The sequence below is a fragment of the Hirundo rustica genome, chromosome 1 (assembly GCF_015227805.2).
Source record: "Hirundo rustica isolate bHirRus1 chromosome 1, bHirRus1.pri.v3, whole genome shotgun sequence".
NCBI lineage: Eukaryota > Metazoa > Chordata > Aves > Passeriformes > Hirundinidae > Hirundo > Hirundo rustica.
The window spans coordinates 107,743,427-107,767,002 of NC_053450.1; the positions used below are offsets into that span (position 1 = coordinate 107,743,427).

At 40.8% G+C, this 23,576-nt stretch overlaps 1 protein-coding gene across 1 annotated transcript in view; it reads right to left on the reverse strand.

The window, feature by feature from the left end:
- DCLK3 (doublecortin like kinase 3) overlaps window positions 1-18,118 on the reverse strand; it is a 29,843-nt gene extending 11,725 nt beyond the window's left edge. The window contains exons 1-2 of the mRNA XM_040085008.2: window positions 18,028-18,118; window positions 3,004-4,892 (exon numbers count right to left, since the gene is read on the reverse strand). Of these exons, the coding sequence (XP_039940942.1) occupies window positions 3,004-4,892; window positions 18,028-18,088 (1,950 nt within the window). The 5' untranslated portion in view covers window positions 18,089-18,118. The remainder of the gene's footprint in view (window positions 1-3,003; window positions 4,893-18,027) is intronic.
- Window positions 18,119-23,576: the final 5,458 nt, after the last annotated feature.

Below are 23,576 nucleotides of genomic sequence, written 5' to 3' on the forward strand. Positions count from 1 at the left end.
TATGAAGTTGAGTGTTGAAGAATTACCACATTAGCATGTGAGGGAAATGTGCAAGAAGATGAATACACATCACAAATAGAGCCTTCTCTCTTCCCCCTAAAAAGGGATGATTTATGTTTTTACAGGTACAACCTGGAAAAACACCACGACATTGGGCATTAATTTCTCACTCACAAGTGAAGAAATGCCAGCAGCTGTAGAATTAAACAGTCCCTTACCTAAAAACCTTGCCAGAAAATCTTCCTCCACAAGGTAGCATGAAAGAAGTGACTGGCTTCATTTGTGAGACCAAACACATCACATTGCCCATCCTTGGCAGCAAAGGTTTTTTTGCTGAACACCTAGTCCTAAATGAGGTGATTCTGTTAGCAGATGGGAGGGAGTCGTAGCAGCTGTCTTCACACCAGCCGTCAAACAGATTTTGTTTTTGTAGCGCAAGTCACCACCCTTCTGCCTCACAGCTATGCTGCAAGGAGCCTGATCAATGTGGGCAGACAGAGTAGTGAAAGAGGGAGGGGAGAAAGCAGAAAGGATGACGGTGACCTGGTACAGAAGTTCATAACTAGAGGACAGTTCCATAAGAGAAACTGAAGTGCAGTGAACTAATAGCTAAACCAGGTTTCCATCTTTCTCCTGTGTCAATAATTTTACGATTTACTAGACATCAAAGTATATTTCTACCTTTTCTTCTGTGGGGACAGAAACTGTTTTCCTTCTTTCCCCAGTTGCTTTTTTTCATAAAACTTAGGGAAATATTTTTTCGCAGATTGCTGCTTCTTTGTCATCTCTTAAGACAATTAACTAGTATGTTTAAAAGTCATTAGGAACAGGGTTAAATTCTCACACAAAGCAGGTTCAGAGTACACATACACATTTCCTTAGTAAAACAGACCAAGGATCCTTTCTCTTCCATTTCCCATTTTCTTGAAGGGAAAAAACAATAGATAAAGATTACAAGGTTTACCTGACCAAAAGGAGACCTAAAGTAGGACAAACAACTTAACAGCCTAAAAGTACATACCTATATTTTGACCTCTGTGTACAAAGTCTAGGTAGACTAATTTGGATTTAAACGTGCTCAGTGTAACAAGAAGTATCCCACAAACAGGGACATCTCTGCAGGATGCTGGGACTTGAAGCACTATTTTTCATCTCCTGATGATACTGCTCCACCAACAGCCAATGAACCCACGAAATTTGCTTCAATAGTGTTTGTTACTGTTCAGCATTGGCTGATTAGCGGCAGCTCTACTTCCTACTTTACTGCCTCAGCCACTCTAAGAGACAGAGGCAGCACACTAAAAAGACAGAAACCCCAGAGCCTTGCTCAAATGGCCTTTATTTATAGGAATACCTATTAGACAGCAGGTGACCTAGCCAATATTGTCAGGACCTTATAAACTCATTTGCATGGTTGAATAGACTTGCTTTTCAAAAGTGTACATGGTGTATATCTAATACTGGTGTGCACAGAAAATTAACAGCAAATTGAAACTAGAACAAGTAAAATTTTATTTCCTGCACTGTTTAGGTAACACTGTTCTTGTATGACAAAATACCTACAGTATGGGTGCTTCTGTGTCCTTGAAAAATGTATTCTGACTTTCAGAATGGGCAACAGGATTATTTCAGAGCTACACAATGCTGTCACTGCCCAGCATTCTCTGTTTTGCAGTTCTGTGAACTAAATGTGAAAACAACCAGAACAGACCCTTATCTTGCCCTTTGCTTATCCATATCAATGTGATGATTATGTATTATAGAGGGAAATGAAGCATCAGATCTCAGGTGTTTCACATGCAGTAGCTTATTTTCAGCAAATAGGAAGGAGCAGGACCCTGTTGATAATGGAAAATCAGCTTCTCGAAAAAGCCAGGCAGTTCTAAGTGAAGTTTTGTTCAAACTTTGTGCAAACTAAGCACAAAGGCAGGATCTACAAGCCCACCTTTTCCTGCACACCAGCCAGCTGCATTCACTGCATTCACAGTTGCATCCATTCTTTTATTTACGCAGAGATCACATACCAAAGATTTTCATGAAACTAAGCAGGATTCATAGCAGGACCTAATAAAGATGCTATTGCTAAGCATAAAGGTTTGGGAGCAAACTCGTCCAGCCCAGCCTTGTGCAACCTCTCCATTATCCTTGAGGATACACTGCTGCTTTTCTCCAGAGATTCACACTGATCTCTGTACAAAATTAATTCTCTTAAAAGCACTGAATGGCCCATAGGACTAAATAATCTATTACTCTTTCTGTTTGGCTAACCATGAACTGATAAAATCCATTTTGTTAGAGACTGGCAAATAATTGCTATTTATCTGTTTATTAGGAATTTTGGAACCCGAATACAAGACTGTAACACACACTTAGCAGGGGAGAGCTGTTTACTGTTACAGTTTTACAATGGGTAGCTTGTGAAGCATCAATACTACAAACATTTCTATGCATATTCACACATGTCAGTAACTCTATTGACTTCAGTGCTGGATGCAAAGAATGCAGTCCCAGAAATGCGATGAAAACAAGAATTTTTCTCTTTGGCATGAAATTACTATTTGAGCTGACTTTAATGCTGTATTCACCAAAACATTTTACTGTCAGATTATTTCAGTCAACTGCTTAATAATTCCGCTTCTAAGCAAAGAAATTGTCACAAGACAGAAATCACTATAGCAGAGGACCAGCACAGGAGTCTTCAAGATACACAAATGCAGTGGGCAAAAAGTCCAACAAATAAATAAGATAAATTAGCAATTTTAATAAACTTCAGTCTGAAGTTTAGAACATAGAACATAGATCTGAACAGCAGATCTGTGTAAAGCAAATTGCAATTATAATTTCACTTCAAAATTGTGCACATTTTTGCAAATATGTACAAAAACAGTCCTGCCACAGCACATTAATTCTGCATGGGATTTGCTAAAAACAATTCAAAGAACTGTAATTGAAAGGAAAATAAGTTCAATTCCTGCACAAATGCAAATGTTTGACGATACTTACCAAAAGATTCTCTGGTTTGAGGTCCCTGTGGACAATGCTCTTGCTGTGAATATAAACCAGTGCTTCACACAGGTCAGTGATCATGACAGCAGCATCATGCTCTGTGAACTTCACACTTTCTATGATTGCATCAAATAAGTCTCCTCCTGGAACATACTCTAAGATTAAGTAGATCTCAGCTTCTGTCTCATACACCTCAATTAAGCTTACTATATTGGGATGAGAAAGACTCCGAATAATCAGGATTTCACTTTCCATCATGTCCTCCTTCCCCTTCAGCTTGGATTTATCAACAATTTTCATTGCATAGATCTGATTGGAATCACAATGGCGACATTCCTTCACCACTGCAAAGTTCCCATCCCCAATAGTTCTGCCAATCTCATAGTGTTTTTCCACATCAGTTCTGCTTTTAATGGCATACCTCCGGCTTGCACTTTCCAATCCCTGAGCTTTGTTGTCTTCTTTATTCACTCTGCGCTCCCCTGTTTTTTCTCGTCGAGTCATGTCACTCTCTCTACATGTGGCATTCCCCTCTCTTCTGGCAGCTTCCTCTTTACCCCTTTGCCCCTCTCTGCCCTCCCTATGTGTTTTAGACAATTTCTCAGCATCCCTCAGAGTCTCTTTCTTTAGCCAGCCACTTTGGTTCATTATACAGCTACTTCCGTTATCTTCCTTCACTTCATGAGATAGCTGGAGCCCTTCTACAGCGTTCTTCCTGATTTTTACTACTTCCTTCCCATGGTTTTCATGCTTCTCCACATCCCTTTCCTTCTCAATGCTCCTTTTTTGCTTCTCCAGCCCTTCATTAACAATCCTATGTAGTGGCTTCCACATCCTCCTACTGCCATTATCTTTCCAGCCAACTTCCTCACCCTCCAGACAAGTTTCAGGAGATTTTCGGCAGTTCCTGACTTTTGTATTTCTTTCTACGTGGTACCTCTGACACGCACCTGTGTTCAAGTCTCTATTCTCAAATGAGGCCTCAGCCTGCCTTTCCCTCCTTAACTTCTCTCTGGCCTGCTTTTCCTGTTCACATTTCTCACACCTCAGCACCTCCTCCGAACCCTCTTCTAAGCCTTCCTCCGAACTCCTCTCATGGTTAAGGTACCTTTCACTGTCTCGTGTTTTCCTAGAAGGCTTCACTCCATGCTCACCACCCCAGCTCTCTCTAGTCCACTTTTTTTTGGTTCTCATTTTTTCCTCTTGCTTTGTCTTGGCTTGACTTTTTCCTTCATGTCCAGCTACCAGCTGGGAAGACAAGCCATCGCTGCAGTTCTTGGTCATTTCTGTCTCGTCAAAGCCACTGTCTACTTTTGAGGCCTTGTCATACAGCTTGCTCTTCAGTTTTTGGGACTGCTCCTCATTCTGCTGAATGGCAGCACTGGCACCATAAGGATTTTCAGGATAAAGTTCTTGTAATACCACCTCCAGGTCGTTCAAAGTGAGGGGCTCCCTCCCCATAGCTATGAATGCATCACCTTCCCTGAAGAACTCAGAAACACTTCTGATTTCTCTGCCTCTCAGGTTGTACAGCTTTCTCACACGGTCATTCTTCCAACGAGGAAAGCCCAGAGCTTCTGAAATGTCAGCCATCAGCTGCTCAAAGGTCTGGACTGATCTTCTGTTGAGAAGCAAGGTTATCCTCCTGAGTGTGCGTCCCCCAGGTTTCACCACTGTAATTATCCTTGGCTTCACAGGACTGTGCTCTGAATGTATCGTGTGAAAGCCATTGTGGGGGCTGAAAAATGAGGACCTGTGGCTGCTTTCACTCAAACATGGTTTTTCATAGTTTCCACGACCAACAGGAGGACAAGTCCCATGTAGTTTCCTCTCTTTTATTTTTGAGCCTGCATTGTGTGGTGAACGGTCCAACAAGCCTTGGCGTCCTAAGGCAGACAAAAAGCAGGAATATTAATCATTTTGCATCATCAGACCTCATGCAGCAATAATTTTCTACATGCCAGTGCATGTGACCTCAGAGAGTAAGGGTAGGTGACTTCAAGGCTTAAAAAGAACTTTTAACTACCACTAAGGAGTGTCTGCACATAGTTGCAACAACAAACATTGTCAAGTTTGTGAGAAAATCTAAATTCATTTTGTGACAGGGGAATGTCACTAAAAAAATAATAATATTGAACATAAAAAATCTTTCTTCTAAATCGTCACATCTTTCAGAAATCCTCACAGAATAGCAGGATTGCATCCAGGTTGTTTAGTATCCTCTTATTAATATACCTCCTATAAACTCACTCAATTCCTTTCTGAACCGAATTGCAATTTTGGCCTCTGTAAACCCTGTAGTGACAAGTTCCACAATTACACTGTATGAAGTAAAATAAACTAATTACTTGCATTTTAAAATTACCAGATGGCTCTCTGCATGCAGCCTTACATTTTTATAAATAATTATCTCCTCCTTCATTTTCCCTGGACCTTCTATAACAAATTAAGTAAATTATAAAAAAAAAATACTTTTGCTATAATTTTTACAGTAATTTTATAGGTCATCTAATGTAATTTAATCTTTTGCCTTAAAGAAAGGCCATCTTAATTTTGTTTGATAATTGGAGTCATGGTTTTCAATACTTTAGGTTAACTTTTTTATTCTAAAAATTATGTAAAATCACACAAAGTTCTGAGTATTCTCTGGGGCCATTGACATTTCATCTTAGAACATCATCAAAGAAAATGGCACCATTCATTACACAATGTGAAATTGTGAAAAGGAAGAACTGAAAACATAACATATGATTATGGACAAACCAAGCTATAACATAATTCCCCATCTATCAGCAATAAGCTAAGAATAAAAATGCCACCCCCCCCCCCCCCAAAGTATTCTGAGCTGTTGTACTTGCTAGGATTAAAACCTGCTTACAATGCATTTATTTTCAGCCTCAAGAAATAAACTTTCAGGATGAGATCACAGAGTGTTTCCAATTCCATTTAATAGCCTTGCTCTACAGCTGGGAACAAATATTCAATATATGTGAACTAACAGGACCAGGACAAAAGGGAACAGCCAGAACAATTAACAAATCATTACAAGGAAATTTCTGTACACCAATGGCTTATCTCCCAGAGAATCAGGTCCATTTTCATACATTACTATGATTCCATAGTCATGGTGCAGTGGCCAAATCCTCAAAGGAAAATCTGCATGTATCAGCATTTCTCCTGGTGTTAGGCTCATGCCTACTACGCTTTGGGTTTCAAGTGCAAGATAAGCCATTTTTGGTATTTCATGCTACGTATTATTTGTCCTTTTCATCAAGGCATAACAGAGCGAAGGAGAAATACACCTCCTCGCCCAGAATAACAAACAAAAGGGAAAACTGCAAATGTCTTGCAGCAGACTCAAAAAATACCCAATATGCCAGGGTTTGAGTGCGGAAAGCACACAAGGAGACAGCACTGTAGGACCCACTCTGCTGTTTGCTGTGCTTGATGCAGGATGATGGACACTTCTAGGTTGTTATACTCTCACCAGCTAAGCACTGTGTGCCCCCCAGCATGTCCCTCGACTCTTGGCTTCATTTTCTTCCCCTGCCAAATGAAATAGATGCTTTTTCTCCAAACAAATATTACAAAGAAGCCCAGCTGCCAGCATGCTGATTGAAGACGTAAGCATTATATAAGAGCTACGTGTGACTAATGCTTGGTGGTTGTACAAGTTATTTCTGTCTTCATTCTGCTTTTTAAGGATGATCTCTTGTTATCAAAAGATGACTACGTGCGTGCTAGTGATTTTTCAACATTCACGTATTTACATTCCACCCAGAATAAAGCTTACTGTGAATGGAGGGGAAAAAAAATCAGCTGTTCTCTGAAATCTAAATCATCTCCACAACATCTTATTTACCAGGAACTGAGGAAACTCTGAATTTAATCAACATTTCCAGGTTCTTGTGTACCCATTGTCATCAAAGCTTTATCATGCTTATGGGAACTGGGAGTGACATTTTTACTGCTTGTAATCTTGGTACAACATAAAAACAATGATGCACTAATGATGACTTTTCCCACAGATTATGTTCCTCCTGGCTATGCTGCTATTATCATATCTTTCTATAAACCATTGATTTTAAGTGCTTGGTTGTACTGTTGATTGCGTCAATTACCCAGGCATCAATTATGTTTCCTTTCTTCACTAAATTGGCTAAGCCTTAAGGAGAAGACAAGCTTATTTTTTTTATTTCTGTAACTAATGGAATAAGAGCAGTTTTATGTCATTATTAAGAACAATACAGGAATGCTTTGTTCTTTTTAAACTGACTTGATTCCTAGCCAAAAACACTTTGACAAAAGCCACAAGTTGATATGCAACAATGTTCACTATAAGAGCAGAATTGCATATCCTTCTATGATGAGAAAGGAAATAACTGCTTAAATCATTGCATGAAAGAATCTTCTAATATTTTCCAAGAAAAGGGGAAACGTCAAATTTTGTCGAAGTGGTGGTCACAGTGACTATATATTACAATTAAAAATTCACTTCAGTTGCCTGTTACAACTATTTCAGTCATAATTTCTGTTATTTTCCAGTTATGATATATTTAACTGATACACAAGAAGCCTCAATCTGTCACGAAAGTGAATGTGCTTAAAGCGGTAACAAGCATTTCCAGTAAGCCTTCAAAGGTCACACACATACCCAAATCCTATAGCTACAATTTATATTGCTTAAAAACTTGTTTCCATATTTATATACAAGTGGGAGAAGGAGGAAGAGGGAGGTGGTATGAGAAACACACTTCAATGAGTTCAAGCACTGGCAAATTATATATCAGAGAATAAAATGTGCTTTTTCTTTTGCTGTCCTTCTGAGAGCTAATGATTCTTAAATATAAACATTCCTTAGAAATGTTAAAATGGATTGATGGGTTTTATCTGTATTCACATCTATCCATATATTCCAATGTATTACGGATTATCAGTGGTGCAGCATGGCCAAGGAGGGTGCTGAGGCTGCTGCTATGGACGGGCAGGGTTGAAGGCAGCACAGATGCCTGAGGGCACCCTGCATGCCACCTAAACTGTGCACATGGGCACAGGGAAATGAAAACTAGAACCCATGGAGCAATACAGAGCTCCACATGGTGAAGACATGATGGTTTTGTAGGGCAAACACTGACACCAGCTCTCTAGAGAAGCAAGGAGAATGGAACAAACTGGGATTTGGGGGCTCAAATAGGTAGCAGAAACAAGAAATTTAGCACCTATGACAAAAGCACAGGTGCTTCCTAGGGAGAAAATGTACTCCCATGCAGGGAGCACAGCCTCTGTGATTCATTTTTAATGTTTACAAATTATTTGTGACCATCACAGTCCATCCCACTGTGGGGGTGGAGAGGGTGGGAAAGCATGGGGAGAAATCACAAAAATTTCTCTAGAAGAGGTTTCCGTGGAGTGTTTTGGATAACACTGTGGACATGGAGTAAAAATAAATGAATTCTGAAGTCTTAAGCTCTGAAGAAGTTGTGTGTACAGATCATTAACATCTATATCTTAAGGAATTGCCTGACTACACCAGCTAAAACAGCAGAGTAACAGGGTAACAGGGTTTGCCAGAGGTCACCCATTGCAACTAGAAATATACTGCTGCCATTTGTCTTTCAAAGCTTATCCTTTCCTTTAGCCACTCCATAAGCTTTTGTTCATTAATTAAAATATCGCCACTCAGCTTGCATTCTTCTTGTCTCTCCTGCTGGAGATCACAGTTTCAGTAATTAACTGAATGGTTCACCATTCTGCTATCAAGTCACAGGTTGAAGGGGAATTAAATTTTTACAAGGGGTTTTACAACACAATTTAAAACAAGGCAGCAGTGAAATAGGATCTAGGTATGGCATTGCTGTGAATAAGATGGTGTTATTTAAGCCCTCCAATTTCTTTAGAAAGCTTCCACTTACAAAAGCAACCATGAAAACACCCCAAAACAAGAGCAGCAACTAAACTTGCACATGACAGAAACTGTGTATCTGGGAGTTGTTTTGATATACCGGTCTCAATATAGCATAAACAAAATGCTGTTTAAGTGGGCAGAGAAAGGACAGCAGCACAAATGTCTGGTTTTTCCTCAAGAAAATACCTGCTGAGGACATGTAAAACAAAGACCATAGAGGGAGGGAAAAAAAAGGATAACCTTACTCGGAACAGAAAACATTTGATTCATTTCACAGTACTAACAAATATCTTCAAGCACTTGAGTATGAAGAGTGCCTCTGGCACTGAACTCGGAGCAGCCAAGTATATAGCTCACACAGGTTACCAGTGTGCTTCAGCAGTGGGCTCCAAGATGCAGTCTGAGTCCTCTAGAAATGTGCCATCTCGATCTCCTCTCCTCGCTATAAATTATTTAAAGTTGCAACTTCCAGGGCTAGTGCACAGTGTTAGTGCCCAAGACTGAAGCAGTAACATGGCAAGTCCCAGTTCACTAGATTAGATGCACAGAAACAAAACATGATCACAGGCATCCTTTTACAGCAAGTAAATTTTACATTGTCTACAGGCCACTCTTGGAAACACTACTGGTGAATTTTTCTCTGAGGAGTCATACCCTCTTGTTCCTTCCCTGCTGTTCATCCTTTTCTCCCCTGCCATGTTTTACATCATTTTAGGGCAGAGATTTTGTTTGGGTCAGGACTGGTGGTTATTTCAGCCTCAACAAGAGGCAGACACACTGCATCAGTTTTGACCAGATCAAATCCTGAGTAGAAAAAGAAAGTCAAATTTCACAAGGACTGGATCAAGCCAGTGTCAAATGTAGCAGGACAGTTGCTGTAAGTTCCAGCCTGAGCAAGCTCCAAATGCTCACTCAGCTCAGAGGTATGGAACTGATAAGGGAAAAGGAAACCTAGTGAAGAACTGGACTGTGAGGATAAGAGAAAAGAGGAATTGCGACAGACTGCAGAGAAGGAATCAAATAATGCCATAGTGAGACACTGTCTGACACACAGCAGTTCCTATGAACTTTTATGCCAGCTTATAGCCATTTACCTGAACTTAATGGCCACAGTGGAAGCAGCTGGAGACGGTAATAGAGAAGCAGTAAAATATGAGAATAAGAGCGGATCAAGAAGTCAGGTAGAATACCAAACTTAGACAAAGACATGGGACTGGAAGTCAGCAACAGAACTATCCTCACATGGTCTGTTCCTTTGCAGTTCCCCAAAAAGACCATCTACTTGCTTTTGTTGTCATTTGTCACCTTAGCTTATGTTGATTTATATTTTTTTTTTAAATAACAGGAAGAACTACATCAGCACACAAAGAGGAGAATAGGGTAAGAGAACATTAGCAAGGTCCTCCGTGAGACAGAAGAAAATTAGAGTTATCACCCACATCTTGTATTGCATCAAAAGCAGCGTGGCCAGCAAGTGAAGTCAGGTAGTTCTCCCCCACTTCTACATTCTCAGGAGACCTGGAGTGCTGCACCCAGCTCTGGTGCCCTTGACATATGAAGTATGTGGACCTGTTAGAGTAACTCCAGTGGAGGCCATGACAGTGATCAATGGGCTGGAGCACCCTTCCTATGAAGAGCTGGGGATGCTCAGCCTGGAGAAGTCAGCAGCTCTGGGGATACCTTAGAATGGCCTTTCAGTACCCAAAGGGACCTAAGAGAGTGCTGCAGTCAGATTTCTACAAGGGCATGGAGTGACAGGACAAGGGGGAATGGCTTTAAATGTAGGAGAGACTTAAATTAGATATAATGAAGAAATTTTTACTGTGAGGGTGGTGATACAGGTTGTCGGAGAAGCTTTGGATCCCCCCCACTGGCAGTGCTCAAGATGGAGCTCTGGGCAAGCCGGAGTAGATGATCTTCAAGGTCACTTCCAACCCAAATAATTTCTTTTGTGAATTCACTTTCACTTCCTCCTTGCATACAAAACAGTTTAGATATATATACAATTTTTCTTATGTCTACTCCAGGGTACACTGGACCCTCTTTTTGAGGTAAACTGGATTAAGGACTGTATTGTAGAGAAATATATGTAACTAGAAGAGCTGGAAAGTGTGTGAAAAAGTATAGGAAGATCAGTTTGTCTGTTTAGGGCACTGCAGCCCTGAAGAACTGGATTTCATATCAACCAATTCCATTGAGTTTCAAAGCAATTAATTTAATATTTACTTTTCAGAGAGGATCAGAGTCTGGTAGCCAAAACAACATTCTGAGACCTGATCCACAAACCTGCTCAGAGCTCACAGCTGCAAGGGCATATACTGGAAGAGGTACTTCAGACCACAAGGCAATATAACTCAACACACAGATAATGTTAATCATCCCAAAATTGCTTGCTTGCCCAGATTAAAGTACTTTTGATTTTACTTTCTGCACCTTGGCTGCCACAAGCCCTCCCTTTGCAGGTACCACAGAGAGGCTAATCCATATTTGTTACTGTAGAAATAACCATGACAGAAAAGCTCAGAAGTTAATAAGCCTATTTTAACAGCAGGGTTCACAAAACACACAGCAGGAGGCACGAAAAGCATGGGCAAACAGTAGAGTAGAAGCTTATTAGGAAAGCTTTGTCCATCATATACACTGATGGAGACAGAGCCCCTGGGGATTAAAACAAACAAACAAACAAAACAAACCACCAAACATAAAAAAAGCAGCATCTGATAATGTAATTAATGTGTATATCTTAATGCACAGGAACATGGGTTGGGGGAATAGCAGTGCTAATCAATAGTCATAAAACCTTGACTTTGTAACTTGAATAATATTAAATTTTAACTGCCTGGTCTCATAAAAATACAGTTTTTAATACATTGAAGAAATACATTGAATAAGCCTTATGTGCTCAGAATACATCTGACGGTAAGGCAGTTATAAAATATACTATGCAATAAAATATTATTGTAAGGCATATGGTATTATAACCACAGTTTACAAAAACAAATGAAAGAAGCACAGTCTATTTAGATGACAAAACTGTAATTTTTTTCAATTAGATTAACTGAACTTGAAAAAAATAAACAAACCCCCCCCCCTCATCATGGTATCTACATGAATTGTTATCTGCATTACCTACTGGAGCAGAAGGAAAACAAAAGCATGTTCGATATAATTTATCAGCTGGATTCTTGAAAAACCAGTTTTTAATACTGTCACAATGGGAAAAAAAAAAAAAAAAAAAAAAGGAGGGGGTTCAATTATCAGTTTAATTTCTATAACATCCTTAGCCTTTCTGCTACCCTAATGGGCATTTCCAGTCATACTGATGCCAGCACTTCCATGTCTGATATGCACCAGTGTAGAGGAGATCAGTCACTGACCCAGTCTAACCTAATTTTTAGAAAATGAAAATCACTCAGCAGTTCAGACAGTGTTCTAAGTCCACTGAAGAGAAACTAATTTGTGCTCATATGCAAAAAGGAAAAAAAAAAAAAAAAAACACCCAAAACAAACAAACAAAAAAACCCAACAGAATAATATCTCTACCTCATAAATATACAGTCTTAGCCCTAAAAGATCATATAACATTAGTATAATGGGATTCCAAGTTCTTAATCTTTCAAATCAAGTATGCTTAAATTCACATGCAATATTTTTTTCCTTTAACTGTCAGTCCTGCAAACTCAGCTATGTGTCAAGTTGGGTTCCTTCTGTCCCACACGTCACCAACAGAACAAAAGTTTCTCCCAGCCAAGTGTGTCTGGTCCTATTAGGTGAGTTTCCAAAGTGTCAGCTGCAAAGAAAGAAAATGTCCTTAGTGGCTACACCTGGACTGCAGCACTGTGGGACACGTGCACCTCTGGACCCACTCTCTGGCCTCTTGAGGGCAAGCAAGAAGACTTCAAAACTTTGCATTGTACACCTTATCTGCAGCACATCTGCTTTTTATTTTAAGAACAAACATACATTGTGTCATGCAAACCGCAAACCAGAGATCCCCAAATCTTTCAGTCCCATTAAGTGTCCATTCATATTCTTCCCCAGCCTCTCACCCTAAAAAGAAAGAAGTGAGTCTACTCTACTCCCCCTGGCCATTTATCTCACTCCCTTTTCACCTCCCATGTTGGGACACAGACCTCGGAGTTAATGGGAGATCCTAGAGGACAAAGAGCACCAGAGCAGCTAAAGTCAGGCAGATGCTGCAGCAAAGGCGTTCCTAAGATGAGACTGTCTAGAATGACAGTCTGATGGAAAAACTTTGCAGCTGGCTGGACTTCAGCAAAGAGAGAGAATCTGAGGGATGCCCTCATTGGAAAACCCTCCTTCTGGACTTGTTCCTGCTTTAAGTTCTTGACTTCTCCACTCTGAGGATGGATGGTGCCTCTGTGATACCCTCAGCCCCTGTGCGTCATCCCACAGCAATACATTTGTAGGAGGCTCAGCATGCCACAAACATGTGATCATATTTACTGTATGAGAATCACGATGGGTAAGTGACATTTAGCAGCCACCTTTCCTTCTTTCTCCTCAAAGATAAACTTAGAGTTTTCTTTGCCTTATTTCCCCCACCGCCTTCTTCTTCACTAGATGTTCAGAGCCCCTTTGCAGTCTGTGCTGGTGTTCTCCTGTCCAGCTCCTCCAAGAAGGGAGCAGCAGGGTCTGGGTTACAGCAGGGGAGCCTGGGTTGCTCTCTGTGTTACCCTCCCCTTTCCAACCTGGCAACAGTGCTTGGGCAAAAATTACCTTACCAAGTGATTATCTTCTTCCCCTGCAGGCCCACAACCACCCCACTGTACCGCTGCAGCTTTTCTAAATCAAGCCATTTGTAATTAAAAAATAAAATATTTACAGCAAACACAGATGGTTAATGCCATGTGTTAGTGTTAAACTGAGCTGAATCACACCCAGAGCAGCAGATGAAGGTAAAGATTTCATGGAGACTGGTAATGACTCACAAGTGCCATAATTTTTACTTTTTTTTGGAGCAGAACCCCACTTTCATTATCTTCTTTCTGACATTTTAAGGGAAGGAAATTAAAAAGCAAGCATAAAGGAAAGACTTCTAGAGAAGTATACAGATGCATAATCTGTAAAGAACTATGTGAAATGTAAGACTGCACGTGAAATGAATCAGTGCCTTTGGAGGTGTGAGGCTTGGTTTAAGCTGCATAAAACCAAAAAAAGAATATTATGAAACTGCTCATTTATTTAATTTCTTTCAAAGATGACAGGCTGTGTATTTTATCGGAAACAGCCATGGCTGCTTTCTGCAGTTTGCCTGCTTTAGGGTCCACCTCGGTAACCAGGGAAGCCACCTCTGCAGTCCAGGACCTTCCATCAAGGATCTTTCAGGAGAGGGACAGAACTGACAGAGGGAAACAAAAACATCTTACACAACCATAGCATTTGCCAGAAATCATCTGGCAAACCCCTCCATGTGCTTCTCAAGGCTCACTGTACAGGGAGTTTCACTTTCATGTTGATGCTCTTGACTACTGAAGTACCATATATTTCAAATTAATTATTCATGTTTCATTGCAAAGTAGGCTTTCAACTGCTTTTTAGTCCTGTTAGCCAACAATGCCTCAGTCAAAGGAGCAGGATTCTGTTTCTTCTTGTGGGAGACTTTATTTGCATTGCTTCCTAAATCTCAACTCGATGACTAATCGTTGCAACTGAGCAAACTCAGTGAAAATAAAAGAGCCTGCAGAGGTGTCACCAAGAGTTTAATTAAGCTTCCAGATCCTTTATTACCAATAACCTCATTGCATAACTAAAGGAAAGACCCGCCTGAGTCTGATTCTCTGTCTGGTTTGCAAAAGGGGAAATCACACAGAAGTTTTCTTTGTAAATATAGCACATTTAAGAGATGTTAACTCACACACAAAAGTAGAATTCCCAACCCCACTATTACAGAACCACTTTTTCAGAAGAGACTCGTATATTAAAGTCAGCGCTGCAAAACAAATTGCTTCACAGGACTTATAAAGGAAGACGGGTTTCTCAGGGAAAACTGAAAGCCAGTGTTAATTAGACTCAAAAGCATGATGACAAGCAGAAAGATCGTGATTTTCACATCACCAGACATTTCCCAGTATTTCCATTAACTACGTTATTTGGGGTGATGAGGAAACTAGAACCTGGAGAATACATGCTGGCTAGCACTACTGATGGAGTGGGAGATGGTGTTTTCAGACTGTCTGCTGAGTTTCCTCCATGAATATGTGGCATAATTGTTTTGCCTTCTTACAATAATTAGACTGCATAAACAATGCTAGCAACAGAGAGATGATGGTAAACATGTCTTTCATTTGCAGTGAAAGCCAGCTACTGCTAGGTAAGATGGACAGTGCGCAAGCATTACCAAAACTCCAAATTTACATTAGAATCAAAGAAGGCAGTAGCTCCCACTGTTTTCTCATTGTTCCCAGAACCTAGTGAACACTCCAAAAGGACAGAGCCCATATCCTGAAATTGAGAAGAACATGGAAAATAGTATACTGTTACGAAGAGAAATGTCACATTCACCTCTTCAACTACCACATTTTCAGCTCTGATCCAAGTTGCACTGAAGCTAATTAAAAGATTCACATTAGCGTCAGTGAGATCTGGATCAGATCTGAGGCAGCTAAAATCACCATACTGTTCTGATTCTAATTATATTTACAAGAAAGATTCTAATTTTATTTACAAGAAAATCTATGTAACACTAATTTCAAATGTTGTTAAATGTCAAGGAATCATTAAGTTAAAGGAAATGAGAGAATCAGTGACAGAAACAAACTCAATTCACCCTAGAGCTGTTGGAAGAGAAGGAAGTAGCACAAACTTCCCTTATTTTTACAAAACTATAGATGCTTCTGCAGAAAACAAACCAAGCTAGGTAATCTTAGAAATGGGGAAATGAATCCCACACAACTTCCCTTAGTCACCACATGCTGTAAGTCCAGCCGGTGCCAAAATCGTGATGCTTTGCGGAACATGACCAGAAAAAGTAGCAGTGAAAACAGATACAAAGCTTGTAGTTACACTACCAGATAAGGATACATTCAAAAGTCAAGCTAGCATGCCCAAGGTAATTAACTTGAATATTAAAAAAAAAACAATATAAACAAGGTGACTTAAGCACCTCTCAAATTCAGAGGTTTGAACAGCCGCCACTAACTTGAATTAAACCAAGCCATCCTATCTTCGCTGACAGTTTAAGTCAAGTAAGCCAATTCAGGTTAATAAGAGTTATCAGAAGCTAACTCTCAGCTGATATGTCTGAACGTCCTACAAAAATTTTCATGGAAAAGGTCATGCTATTTCAGAAGATCCACACCTATTATACTACAAGAAAGGGACTAACTCAGCAGGATCAGTTTTATCTGGAGAGCTGAAGGGTAGCCTCCTGAGATATAAAATTCAGTCACCTCTTAAGAAGAGCATGAGTTGTTATAATAACTGCATTTCTACTACATAAAGCAGCTGTAATACATTTTGTAAGCTTCATTTCACTTGCTCACTGTTTCAGGAGTCTGCTGAGTTCTCAACATTTCAAAGTGTCAAAACTGCATTCAGATCATATAAAAAAAACCAAAAAACCAACTACAGGAAGCATGAAGAGAATAAAAAAAGGGAGGGGGACTAAAGGAAAATGAAACAAAGAGGTGGGAAAAAAAACCTTGCATGCACGTTTTCATGTCTCTATAAAGTTAGTATCAAACGCATACATAACAAATTATCAGGTTCTAGGATAAACTCTTAGTTTATACCCTCACACAGGATGGTTTCAATCTAAATGCTCAGAGGAAGGAGCTAGAAAGTTTTTATGATATTGAAAGGCGCTGGGGTTTTTTGTTGGGTTTTTTTCCTCTTTTGAAAAAATGAAACCTTTTAGTACTTGGTGTAGCAAAAGTTTCACTTTATGGGGTTGTTCCCAAATACTGCACCTCACAACCTGAAAACCGCTCCATTAGCTCAAACCATGTGGCCCATCCAGTGGCCCATCCAGTGGCCCATCCAGTCCTGCTGGCATTGCATACTGAATGTACCCTGAGGGAGGCACGAAATAATGCTGCACAGGGAAAACTTACTGAGTATTCTTCCTATCTGTTCCGTTATTTAATAAGAGCAAATACAAGTGATATAACTACAGAAGCTAGGGGCTGCAAGGGCACAGGCAGCATTCTTCCCGAGAGAGGTCTGGCTACCACATGTCAAAGCATCTCCATCTGACAGAGCCCTCCCCACCCTTTAAACCCCTGACTATAGCCCGCGTACCTCCAGCCGTTGTGATTTCCCAGCTGAGCCAGGATTCATCAGCCTCAAGTGTGTTTTAACACACAGTTGTGTAATGGTTTTAAACCCTTACACTGCATTCTATTCACTTTTTTTTTTTTTTTTTTTGCAGAGCGTCAGTGAGCTCTGAGCAGCCCACAAGCATTCGCTCCGAGTGAAGTACTCTCAAGCTGACTATTAAGAGTGCAAGTTACTTCAAATCTTCAATTTTTATGGAAGCGCAGGCGACACCGTGCGCGCCTTTCTGAGCGGCAAACGCTGGTGTCACAGTCAGATTTGAAAGCTTGCCCCGCTACTGGGGTGGTCGCTCGGCCTCGGAAAGGGGCGCGGGCGGCGGGACCCGCACCCAGCAGCGGGGAACCGGCTCTCCGTGCTGCAGCAGCCCTTTGCTCTGCTTCCCAAAGAAACCCACTTCCCAGCGAATCCACTTCGCCAGTCTCCTCTACAACACAAAACTGTGGGGGCGAAAGGGCTCCTCTTTAATCCAAAATAGAGGTGATTAAAGGTGCGCGGTGAAATTAGCACCCCAACTCCGGACCTTCGGGGCCCTCTCTCCCCTCCCAAAGCCCTCACCTCAATCCCACCGAGAAGCATTGCACCTTCCTCCGTCAGTCTCCGGCCCTGATTTTGCATCCCAAACGCCCCCGAAGGCTTCCCCCGCTCCCCGCGGACGCGCAAGGACCTGGTCAGGAACTTTCACATCCCCTTCAGCCGGGGCGCCGCTCCGCCAGCCCGCCCCCTCCTCCCGAAAGGACCCCCCAGCTGGGGACCTGCCGGAGCAGGGTGCCGGGGCGGGGGCTGCCCGCGGGGAAGGGGCCGGGGAAAGGGGCACTCACCCTGGCAGTGGCAGCAGGCGCCCGCCGCGGGGTGGAGCGGGGGCGGCGCGGCGGCCGGCATGGTGCGGGGGTTCGGTTCGGCTCGGCTCCGGCCGGGGGCCGTCCGCACAGCACCGCGCGATCCCTGCGCGCCGTCTCCCGCCTGCGAGGGCAGTCGGGGAGCGGGGAAGGAGGGAGGGGACCCGGCGGGGAGGCGGTGCCGCGCACCGGCCGCACCGGCGGTCGCACCCCCGCACCCCTCCCCGGGGCTGCCCCGCCGGCGGCACCGCCCCGCCGCCGCCGCCTCAGCGCCCGCCCGCCCCCGGACCGCCGCCCGCCCGCCTCCCGCCTTTCCCCAGCGCCCAGCTCGGCCCCAGCCGCCGGGCTGTCCTCGTTTGTCCCCCAGCCGGGCGCCCGCCGTCCGGGCGGATTGTTTGTTAGGTGACCGGGGGGCTCCATGCGTCCCCGCGGGTGTCCCCGGGTGGCGGGATGTGGGGCACTGCTACCAGCCCCCTCATGAGTGAAAATGCTTTTATCGTCGCCCTGCAGACGCCAAGTAGACTTGGTAAATCATTCACAGAATCACTGAATATGCTGAGTTGGAAGGGACCCTCAAGGATCATGGAGTCCATCTCCTGGCCCTGCACAGGACACCCCAAGAGTCACGCCACGGGCCTGAGAGCATTGCCCAAGCGCTTCTTGAACTCTGCCAGGCTCAGTGCCATGACCACTTCCCTGGGGAGCCTGTTCCAGTGCCCGACCACCCTCTGGGGGAAGAACCTTCTCCTGATGCCCAGTTTAAACCTCCCCTGACACAACTTCAATTGCATTTAAGAAGACAAGCAACTAAGCAATGTAAATAAAGTGCATGCTGGATGCATGAACAACTGGTTGCCCAACATTTACGTAAAATATGAAAAGGGAGTTTATTTCATCCAGACCGCTCATGGAATGCTGGCTACATGGCTGGCACACTTGAAAAATATGCAAGTGAAATGATGAGCCACAAAGCTGATTTAAGTGTTGTATAAATAGAGATTGGTACCCATACCATGCTACAAAAGGAGATGCAATTCCTTGATAACATCACATACATACTTTCATAGGGGAAAATACAACAAACTAAAAGGCCTTTCAACTTTGTAGTTGAAATGGATAAGAAAGTCAATGTCTGGAAGATGTAGGTGGGTAAATTCAAATAAGAAACATTATTGATGGGAGTGAATAATCACTGGCAAAAATTGTAGGGGGAAGCTGTATTTTATTCTTTGGGAATCTAATAATACAAGATGTCTCTGTGGAAAATAATATGTAAATACTGTATTTACATATGTAAATATGTATGTACTGAATAACTGAAAAATACAGTATCCCAACAAAGAAGTTGGACTTACATGTAAAATTTAGTGACCAGAGAAATCCAGTAAGTCAGACTAAAAGACATAGTGTTACATCATTCTGGCCTCAAACTGTATGAACAGGACAAAGCAGAACATGCTAAACATGTATCTTATACTCTGATTTCTGTCATTTCCTGAAAGCATGGTTAAGCTTCCCTGTTTAATAACTTGTCTTCTATGATTTTACTTCCAGGGTATTTAATCATTTTGGGGCCAACAGAGTCTAACACAAACACCTTTGTAAAAGTAGATCTTGAGTAATATTTTCCCTGAAATGTATTTCACTATGCTTATAAAGAAATGGATATAAACCTCAAATATCTTTAATCACTCTTTGACATGGAGAATTAGTAGTTGGCTAGATTATGTGGTGAGTGAAACTATGTAAAATAAAAGCATAGACAAAAGCTGCCTTATAAACTAGTCAAAACTCAGGTTGTCAAAACCCTGCAATACATTATAATACCAAAAATGTAGCATAATTTTACCATCTTTTGAAATCTTCATGTTTGTTTAAAATCTCAGAAACTTTCAAATTCCATATTTATTTTCTCTCTCTCTCTTTTTTTTTTTTTTTTTTTGCCCCTTACTCCTTTATCTAGAGCTTGTTGCTTGCTCCAGTCCTACAGTCATCTGTTTGCCCTGTGTATCAAAGTTAGTTTCAAACAACAGATCTCCAGGATTGGAACTGCCTGAATGAGGGTAGCTAAGGTGTTGTTTTTCAGTCATTTTCACACGTGTGGTCTGTGTTGTGTAACAGGTCACCTCTTCTGACACACCTGATGCCCATGTGACATCTTGGCTTCAGTAAAGGCAATGGTAGGTGTCTTCTTCTATTCCCCATCTTTCACCCAGTCCTTTAAATAACGTTATAACTAATTTCTGCATTTGTTGGCATCTCAGTTATTAACCCTGTCTTAAAAAATCAGGGACTGTGTTCAGTTCCTGTCTCTGGGACTCCTCCACCAGGTCATTCCATTTTTCTGTGTGTGACCTTTTCAATGTGAAATGTCAATAACAACATCAGTTAAAGGGATTTGCTGTTGATAGATGCAAAATCCTTTAGAACAGCTATGTATCACTCTTAATTATCTGCAGTTGGCTTCCAAAATAAGAATGCAACACGACCCCAAAATTAACACTAGATCAGTGGGACTCTCATTTCTTCTCTTAAAATGAAAAACAGATGAGGAGTGAATACAGACTTCTGAAGACACCTCATTTCTACTTGCCTCTGGAAAATTGTCACCTCAGCCTTCATCAGTCAGTGAAGTGTTTTTTTCTTTAATCCACTTTTTAACCAACCAGTGACCTCAACCACTCCATTCCCCTACTAAACCATCTGCTAATTCCTTGCCATGCTGTAATAAGTATAAACAAGAACCATGAGACTTGCTTCTCAATGATATGTTTTTAACCTTTAAGTAGGCTGAATTTCACAGACAAATCAGCAGGAAGTTGTCAAATACATGTCTCTGTGTTTTGCACATCAGCTCATACATAGTATCTACAGACATCTATGACTGACAACAGATATGTTGGTACACCCTTGGAAATGCAATGTTCAGTCTCTTTCAGTCTCTTTCTTTTGGTCTTGTCCTAAAATCAGTAATTTTCTTCTGCCTTAGAAACCATCTCTTTGTCTCCCTTTCCTCCTCCCTTGAGACCCAGGATTCTGCTGGCACCTGTTCTGCTTCAAGGGTTGTACTTAAATTAAAGGAGATATGTAAAACAAAATTTCCACACGATCTTCTTGAAGAATTATTCTCTCTAGATGATCATGCTTAGAAATTGCATTTTCTTTGTTTCTTGCTGTATTCTTAAAATATGTATCATGAAAAATAAATCCACATTTTTTCACAGTGAACTTATTAACCTATACCCCAGACAGGATCATCCTTTCTGCTATCATGAAACATTGCTTTGAAAATGATAAATCACCTATACACACCATACCAAGTGAGGAAGGAGTAGCAAGAGCTACTATATATATTCATTTGCCTCTGTTTTGCATCATTTAAAAGAAATTAAAATTGCTTTGTGACAAGAAAAAAATCAGCTACTTTAAACTTAATCAGTTTATTCACAAAGTCTGATGAGAGCTGTCTTCTTAATGTCCAGAAATCTAATCTAAGATATTAAATAAATCAGCATAGGAATAGCGGTTTCATAATGTTGTTTCAAAACCAAAAATGTTAGTCTGTCATTTATATGTGAAAACCATTCATACAGTGGTTTTCCAACTTGCTAATAGTGCCTGAGGTGGCAAATGAGGCTTGAAGTCTTCGAGCCCAGTGCTATAATGTAATTTTCCCATAGTCTACGAAGGAAAGTGTGTGTATCATTTTCAGACAAATATGAATATCCCATGTCGCTGGGATGCTCCAAACACCCAGGAGCCAACAGTTGCTTGGGGCACATTAAACTTTGTCACATCACGTGGTGTAAAGTAGCTTCTGCTGACAAAGAGGCTGAAATACAAATGTGTGACAGGCAGCCTGACAGTGCTGCTTCTGGCAGAACTGTCAGGGATTCTTTCATATTTGAAAAAATACCTGTATTTTAAATAAGACAGCAGTTAATATGGGTCCCTTTAAAGAAAGAAAGAAAAAAAAAAAAAAAAAAAGAGTGCATTTAATATAAGAACAAAAGACAAAAAACTCCCCTGACCTTTACAGAAGACTAAAGATAAGACTGAGCTCTCTCTAAACCACATTTCTATCTCATCTTCTATGGCTTGAGTATATGAAATACAAGGGGCAAAAGATGAAGGAATTAATCTGAATGAAGGTGAGGGTAGCTAACAGTCTGCTGCTATTAGAGCTCCATAAGCAAATTTTTCAGACCTCTTCAATAAGAAATCAAAAGTCAACAGTAAAATACCGAAAATGACAGGCATTATTCAAATGACAAAAACCAAATTCCAAGCTCTATGTGAACAACACAGGATTTGCCTTCCACCCTCAAAAATAAACAAACAAACAAACAAACAAACAAATAAATAAATAAATAAATCAGAGCATTTATATCCATGCTTAAATGTCATGAAGGAAAGAGTTCCCAATAGAAACCAAATTCTAATACCAGAGTGGAATCAAGACAACATATAATTTTGCCAAAACAGTGATATTATGTGCATATACATATCAACAGCGCTGAACAAATTCACAAGAATAAATAAAAAAAGTCAGGATCCAAAACATCCTCAGGTAGTCAGCAGACCAGCAGATATCCAAAGTGAAAACCAGACTTTCACAACTTATTACCTAACCAGGAAAGAGGATAATGAACATAATTGACTACTTCTTTCCAGAATTAACTTTTTGTTTAAAGGGCATATTTAGAAAAGAGCATTGTAGTCTCACCAAAGTAAGGTCTGTTATCTTCCTTTAACATACTGCCTTCAGCTTCTAAGTCATGAAAATACTTAATCAGTGTCAAATTCAGATAATTAGAAACTGCAATGGAAAAGGGCATTGATAATAGGTGTATTATAAATGGCAATGTTTTGATGATGTGGGATAATTCTCCATGACTTGTTTTAGAAAGTGTTGATGTATTAAAAAGACACTCATTGGTATCAAATGAGTAGAAATTGTGACCGCCTGACATCCCCTGACACTCCAGATTTCAGCTTTACATGTGCTGAACAATATATACAGAATTAAGACTTCTAGTAAGACTCACAGAACGGCGTGCTTATCATTAGGACACTTCTCTAAGGAGACATACTACATTCTATTTATATTTATTATATTTATTATATTTATATTTTACATTTAATAATGTCTTTCATTCAAGTATCTCAAAGGTCATCAGCATTCAGTGAAACCTTGCACAATGATATAAGGCACGTAGGAACTTCGTTAATAGATGACCTGATCAAAACCTAGAGCTGGAGAAAAACAGTGAAGGTATAAAAATTGTATTTAGGTACCTTAAATAAATATTAAAAGCAAGAAGTTTCAAACATGGAGACACTCAATGAGGATCACATAGCAAGTCACAGAAATAGAATCCAAACCCCAAATGCTTGACTTTGTGTACCTCAATGTTTGCCATTGTTATTACAAGATTTGATGCTGGATGTGGGTTTTTTTAAAGTACTCTAGGTATTTATGCACGTACGTAAACTCTTTGTGGATTTTTTAGAAGCTGTATCTCCTGGCT